At 34.5% G+C, this 7,977-nt stretch overlaps 1 protein-coding gene across 1 annotated transcript; it reads right to left on the minus strand.

The window, feature by feature from the left end:
* Positions 1–1,717: 1,717 nt before the first annotated feature.
* Positions 1,718–6,874, minus strand: LOC128213022 (uncharacterized). The gene is made up of 4 exons (XM_052918493.1): positions 6,751–6,874; positions 4,600–4,698; positions 2,507–2,608; positions 1,718–1,889 (listed from the first exon to the last, which is right to left on the minus strand). Exons 1-4 carry the CDS (start codon positions 6,796–6,798, stop codon positions 1,770–1,772), a joined length of 369 nt encoding a protein of 122 aa, XP_052774453.1. The 5' UTR covers positions 6,799–6,874; the 3' UTR covers positions 1,718–1,769.
* Between the last annotated feature and the right edge of the window lie 1,103 nt (positions 6,875–7,977).

The following is a 7,977-nucleotide window of genomic DNA, read 5'->3' on the forward strand; positions in this document are numbered from 1 at the left end:
CTGACGTCCAAAACACTTCGTTGCAGATTCTGGAGCACTGTCTTGGTTTTCTGTAGCGCCAACATGTTTTTGTATCGCGGTGTCTGGAACTTATCTCGCTTTACAAACTCAGAATACTGGTATTTGAGGTTGGTTTCTTCGTGGTCGTTCCCTGCATACTTGATCAAGAGTAGAATTATGCTGGTGGCGTAGAAAGTGATCACCACGACTATATAAAAGAACGCTTCCATGTCCACATGTTCTCTTGTTTCCTTAGTATCATCCGAACAGTTTCCAACATAATATGTTGTATCTAATTCAAGTTCATTTACTTCATTTGTTGTTGTTAATGTCGTTGTTGCTACCGATGATAAAGATTGTACTGGAATTGGAAATTCTGTTCTGTTTTCATAATCGATGTCCGAAAATGCCCCAAGATGCATTTCTGAATGGCAAAGCAAAAGAACGTTAAAACAATTTTAAACATAATAATCTAAATATATTAATTTACATGTTCTTGAAACCGCAAGTATTAAAATTAGGAATCACAAAATACTTTTATATAACTGCATACCTTCTTAATATCCCAAATATGTTCTTGTAGTCGTGGTGATTCTGGCAATTGTGTTTCTGACTGGCATTAATCGAGGGAAATATGTTCAGTTCATCTAACATTTATAAGCCAATTAAATTTCTAATAACTTTACCAAACCAGCTGAGATATGAGAAAAGCTTATTTTCTTCGGTTAAACCAGCCAAATTTAATTACTATTTTTCTTTTCTTCGTGTTCTCATCTCCATAACCGTGCCTTCAGGAATTAAGTTTTCATCGAATGTCAACATAAAAGCAAGTGCCTATTTCGCCGTGTTTTTTTTCCTGGTTTATGTGTTGGGACCTATCCATAGGCTAACGACGGGAGATATATTGCACAATTAGTTTTCTTGTTAAGTACAATATTCAGATGCTGTGATGTCCTAGCTAGGCAGTCTATATTCTGTGTTTGATCTCGAAAGGATATTTGGAAGCTAGTTGTTTCCGAAAACAACAACATTTTTTTTAAAAGTCTTCAGTGTTTTTTACCATGCTGTCGAAAACGTAGATTTCGAAATGGCTAAATGATGAGGTTAGCGTCTTTAAATAGTTAGTGGATAAACCAAAAAATCCATTATGAGAGCTAAATTTAAAAATGCATTCATAAGATAGTTCCGAACTATACGAATGGTTTGCAAGACAAATTACCCGCACTTTAACAGAATGATGCAAACGTTTATGTAGCGGCTGCTCACACATTCGGAACTCCTCGGCCATTTTTATCGAAAACAACCTCGGTACATCAGTTGAAGTAGTTCGTATTTTTAATAATACCATTTATTTAATGTTGTGTTTTAGAGTTGTATTTATTGACCTTAGTTTAAATTGATTGTCAGTGAAGTGTATTGTTGCAAATATAATTAAGATCCCAAGAGCTTAGTCATAACTTTTAACTGCTAAATAAAATTACTACGCGATCTACTTGCAGCGGACTTAAACGTACCGCTTTTTGAGTATGTCAACCGTCCAAATACATCCGAAGTTGTTTTCGGTAAAAAAAAATGGCCGAGGAGTTCGAAATGCTGCTTACAGTGAGATCATGGGGCCTGAAAGCAGAGTTCCTAACAATGATGTTGATGTTTGAGTTGAATGGTGTCAACTTATTAGTGTGTTTTCAAGTTTGTAAAACAATTTTGAAAAAAAGCATTTCAAAATATATTTTTATTTAAACGAATTCATACAGTTTCATCGAGTTTCGTTAAGAGACCATGTAGATGGATGTGGCATGGTTTCCACACACACGCGCGACACGGTTATCCAGCTGATCCTTGGTTGTTGGCGTCTTTGTTCCAGTGTTGAGCAGGGCCAGTGACTTCAGCTGGTAGAGAAAATATATGTATAAAACAGCAGTGGCAAACAATTTTGTACACAGCTGCTGAGAATGAGTTGCCATTTTAACTTGTGGTTGACATTCAAAGCAATGAATGGCACTGTTGTGTTGGTTGGGATTGTACGTAATGTATTGGTTAATTACTGGTAAAAAACAATAGAGCGTAACTTTATGACTTTATATCGTTAACAAAAATGGTTTTAAACATGCTCAATTTTTGAAGAAAATGTTTCAAACAACTGAACTTTTTTCCCCGATAGCCTTCTGGTAAACTTTCCATAAACTATGTTTCGGCGTTTGTCTTTCTTTACAAGAGAGGTCTTTTAGAGCAACAAACTGCATTTAATGTATGGGACTAGCAGTCTCAGATTGAATGAGCCTTTTGTTTGACAGCAATGGTAGGTGCAACACTGCCAACGCGCGGTTACATTGGTACTCTATATTCAAGAATCGCTATATCCAATCATACTAAAGGTCGAGAAAGTAAAAAAAAACTCTACCATCATTCTTCGGGCGACTTTTGTGTTGATTATTATAAAGAACTACACTTTGAAAAAAAATCGGGACCGCGCCTTTTTATTGCCCCACACATCATAGCCTCTTACCTCAAGAGCTCGAAAACCTGTATCAGTATGGACGGATGTTCTTTCGGTGTCAGACAAGGGAAACACGTAGCAATCTGGGCCAGATAATACAACCAGCTGGTGCTAAAAAGCAGACACGATTAAGAATGAAAATATATACACAATCGTTTTCTGGCACATTCAGTACACCACGGCCATCTCTGCCATTCGACGAACCCCAGTGCACTTGTACAAGTAGTTCGTAATAATAATAATAATAATAATAATAATAATAATAATAATAATAATAATTAATTGTAGAGTTTTGACGTACTATTTTTACAAAGTTTTAATTAAATCCAAGTGAAGTAATACGTTAAGATACCTTAGATTAAGATTCCTTAGGCTCAACTGCTAAATTTAAATTACTATGCGATTTAGTTAAAAGTGAAGAATTCTGACATTGTGAGCCATCCATATACATCAGGGGAATGGCCGAAGTCGCACTATATCCGTTACGGAATACGTGGATGTTTATCGACATGCATTCTAAAGACAGATCCATTGAAGGCACTAGCATAATCCGACTAATAAAATTAGCTGTCTAGGTTAAAATTATTGCAACTGTTCAATAATATGGTTGTACAACACTGCCAACGTCCCGTATATCTACTTTCAAGTATGAACATATTTTGGAAAAAAATGGCTCAAGGTGAGCTATGTATGTGTTGGACGTTGAATGCTGTCTTAGTAACATTTTTTGTTGTAAACACTCTTGGAGCCATATATTTTTCCCAATCTTCTTGTGATTTTATTCGCAATGTTTCTGTTCGATAAACCTCGGCAATCTTCGATAATTAGTAGTTTTGGACAAAACGCAGGACAAAATGTCGAATACTAGTATAAAAAGACGTCCAAATATAACGTCAGACATCTTATCAGTATGTAAATATTTAGGTTATCCAGGTCAAGATTGTTTATGGGGCTAATTTTCATTAGTTTTTCAAGTTTGTCATTTTTCTTGAAGTTTGAATAGGTTACATAAGTCTGTCGGGAACCAGACAACCGGACAACTCAACGGACAAAATCATCTCCGTCTTTTTCTTGCATAAGTGGACAAAATGATGACATCCTATGATGTCATTTTCAAAGTTTATTTACCATATATATTGTACCAATTGTATACTATTTCATATGAGTATTTACATTTAAAACCATTCTTAAAACCTTCATCACTACTTGTAGTTAAACAGGAAATGACGTGTTGAACGTATCATAAAATTATGACTTCTAACGTGTGTGATGTCAGCATTTAAAAGAGATAAGATTTCGTAAAAGTATGGTGATTATGTTGTGTTTTTTTCTGGTTATCATCACATTCTGATGCTTTTTGTAAACGGAATTAAAATGATCGCATACATTCTTCCGGGTACTAAATTTCTGCAATGCATGTAGCGCGGGAAATTGCAGCGCAGGTGAAACAGGTATGTCTGTGTCGTTATTTATTAGGCCAAAACAATATCTGACTTCTGGCAAACGGTCTTAAATATCATAGGCAGGGTAGGTACATTTTGTTACATCAAGTCCTGCCATAGACGTTAATGCATACCATGACAAATTTCGTATTTAAATATTATTTTTTGAGGGGGTTTCTAGAGTCGATGCAAACTCTAAAAGTCGAGGGGTTTTGCGAATGTATGAGCGGGTTCCATTGTATTTTGTTTTAAAAATGCCTCGCCGGAAAAAGGCATTTGATAAAAGAATCCGACACTGGTCATCATATAATACTCAACTCGTCCATGAAATACATATATGTTAGTAAGCTCTTCAATAGATCGCTTACTAACAACGGATGAACCATTTAGTGGAGGTATCTTTTCATACACTTGGGTCAAACAGTAGGTCGCAAGGACACATTTTAGTGAAAAAACGATTTAACCATCCACGCAACGAGTATTGTACCTATTTTCATCAAACTTGGTCAGAATGTTTGTCTAGTTGATATTTTTGTTATAATAGGTATGTTATCCAAATTGCTTTACACTAGTTTTTTCTGTAAGCAAATCGATCTAGGAATTAGGAAATTCTTGCTATACAAACACGTTCAATGTTTAAGTTTTGGTGGTTTTGCTGACCGTGTGTGGTTCATAGAAAAACTTGAAGTTCTCGTGTTCGGAGGGCTCGTGCGTCACGTGGGGGTGGGTCGTCTTGGGAATTTGCGTTGTTGTTGTTGCCTGTAAAAAGACAAAATTATGTAACCCATATACTCCGATTTCACGCACTGAACCGTGAATGTACTTTTGTGTTCATAGATATTCGGGCCATTCCAAAGTGTTTTTTCTCTATCTTTTTATGTCCGAATATCAATACATTCATGTACACAAAATGCTTTTGAAAGTCTGGGAAATTTCTAGTTCGTTTTCATAAAGTATACTGAGACCATTTATTTGTAGTTCAAATCATTAGTGCTATGATACTGCGATTGAAGTTTAAGTGTTTGTTTTTTTAATATGTATATAAGTAGATCTAGATTAAAATATATCATTTTTATTTTCTATGAAAGCTATATTTCTATGGTTTATTATAGATGAGTGGACAAATAAATAGAAATTAAAAAAGAAGAAAGAATATGTTTTTGAATTTAAAGAAACCATTTGTTATGAACTTACTTGAAATCGTGAAAAGCGGAGGAAAAAACGAAAAAAACAACAATAAAAAGTATAAGCCTCAACGAATTTTAACTCGCAACTTTTTTTTCGCATTTCAGCCATACACGTTACCTATTGCACTATATGTCCTTCATAAGCAACTACTGCGTTCAGTAATTTAATACGTAACTATCTCATTTAGTGGTACTCGCTCTAAAAAAGTAACTCTAAACTCACTTTATCTTTTAAGGAATGTAACGGTGGACATGTCCAAAAGGTTACAGCTCACGGGACAAAATTGAACAATAGTGCCAAAGCAAAATTGTGTGTTTAAGGTTACATCTTGTCCAAAAACAGGTAGAGTAAGGAGGATTTTTTAAAATTACTATCAGGCTTTACGTTAATACGTTATTTTTATCATGGGGGAAATGGCGTATAATTCATCTTTACTATAAAACTGAAATTCATATAAAAGCTACACCGTGAAGGTAGCCCTTGTGCTTACTCTTATACATAGGATGCAAAAATGTTTTTTTAGCCAATGTGTGTTATGTCTTTCTCATACCGACTTAGTGTACCAACTAGCAAAAGTAAAGTTGTGAGGTAGTTGATAGTTGGTAGTTGGTTATTCAAATATTCAACTATCTGCTAGTTGCTAGTTTGAGATTCGATTAATCAACTCCATAGAATTTCAATGTTGATGTTAATATTTATTAGGGTTTCGACCAATTCCAGTTGGTTATTTGCGCATATCCAACTTCTAACTTGGTCTTTTTTATGGTTATGGTTGAAAGATACAAATGTGAAGAATTACACGCAAAATGTCCCGACTGGTTGGTAGTTGGATATTCGCGAATAACCAACTGGCAATTTCGAATAACCAGCAGGCGAATGTAGAAAACTACTCAAATAAAACAGTGATTGTAACGAAGATCATAGTTTTGCATGTATAAAAATATATTTTGCGAGTTTTTCCTTCACATGTGTACTTTTTTTACCACCGAACAAGGCAAAAACCTAATCCCAAACTGGTTCGATAATCTCGAAGAACCAACTAACAATGCTCGAAGAACTTCATGGCGATGCAGGAAAATAGCGAAATAAAACAGTGTTTGTATCAAAGACAACAATGTGTACAAGGGTAAACAGACGAAAAGGCGTTCTATTGAATTACATTTACACCTCTTGACTAGAGAACATATGATAATATGATAATCGGAATCACCAACTACCGAACAAGTAAGTAATTGGATATTCGCGAATAACATACTAACAATTTAATTGAATCGAATACCCAACTTGCGAATGTAGAAAGAAATACTAAAATAAAACAGCTTTTTCCACAAAAATGCATCTAGTGTCCATGCATAAAACAATATAACAAGAAAACAATATGAATTCCCAACTAGTTGGATAATTGCAAATAAACAACTGGAAATAGTCAACATGAAAATTCAACATCTAACTACTATGTAGTTGATTATTCGAATCCCCATCTGGCAACTAGCTGGTAGACGAACAGTCGAATAACCAACTACCAACTAGTAGGTAATGTAATGACCTGTAATGAGTTCGCGTGTACATCAATCACACGTTTTTGACTGAAACCCCAAATAATGCAAATATATAACAACTTACGCCAGCGTAACAAACAGCTATCACACAAAGTACTACAATTCGAATCATGGCTGAAATATAGATCTACGAACAACTTTGTTCTGAAAGGATAACAAGCTCTAAGCGTTTATCAAATGCGACCGATCGCAACAATTTCAAAGTTAAGATAACTGCTCTTTAGTATTCGTGTCTATATTTAGTTTAAGTTGTGACATTTTATTTTGCTAACAGTCCAAATGTTTGCACATCAACGTGTTTAGTGCCAGGGCTCTTATCTCTAACAAACGTTAATGTTCAACACGACATATTTTAAAGTCCTTTCGGTAAAAGTATCACCCCAAACGCTGCCGATCATGATTTAAGAACAATGATTCTTTTTTTTAACAGGCAAGCGACCAATGACTTCTTGTTTCTGGTTATACAGTGAGTTAAACATTGCATGTGATCCAGTAATTGCATTTCCAAATCCAAGTACACCATACGTTACGTATATTTTTCAAGGCGCAAGCATTTTCGTACCGTTTGGCCTGAAATTAAGTTCAAAACAGGTTTATGTACTTTGTATATATTATGTTAACTATTCTATGATAAGAATTAAGATAACGCTGTATGACCTTTAATATCAGTGCCGAGCAGGATGACTGACGTTTGTGTAAAACCCCTTTAAATGCTTGATATGCCCCACTTAATGATTATTCAAAAATAAAAAATAAAGAAGAAAATCAAAACCCCTTTAAATGCTTGATATGCCCCACTTAATGATTATTAAAAAAATAAAGAAGAAAATAAGTGCTGAAGTATATATTACGATTTAATTTGGTATTTTTGCTGTCGATACAACAGTCATTTGATACAATCAATGATACATCATTTGGTACAAGTACAGTAGTCGTTATCATTCTATTTTTGTGGCAAAATTAAAGATCTGAAGGCTGAAGATTTACGCAGACAATTAAATTAAGAAGAGTACATTTTAGCAGTGAACTTCTGCTTCCCGACGTCTTAATATTTTTGTCATATTAAATTGTTTTTTTATCAGGGTCTCAAGGACTTGTGCATGTTCAAATCCATAAGTTATATGTTATTCTTCCTATGGATCGTCTGTTATGTTATTTATTTCTGTTTTATTGGGCATTTATTTATATGTTGTTGTTTTTATATAAGTCTTGAGACTTTATGCTGACAGTATTTGTATTTAAACATGGTTAATTTACATAAGGAAATAATTTTGTGTGCACGTTTCAACGG

The sequence above is a fragment of the Mya arenaria genome, chromosome 13 (assembly GCF_026914265.1).
Source record: "Mya arenaria isolate MELC-2E11 chromosome 13, ASM2691426v1".
In the NCBI taxonomy this organism is placed as follows: Eukaryota; Metazoa; Mollusca; class Bivalvia; order Myida; family Myidae; genus Mya; species Mya arenaria.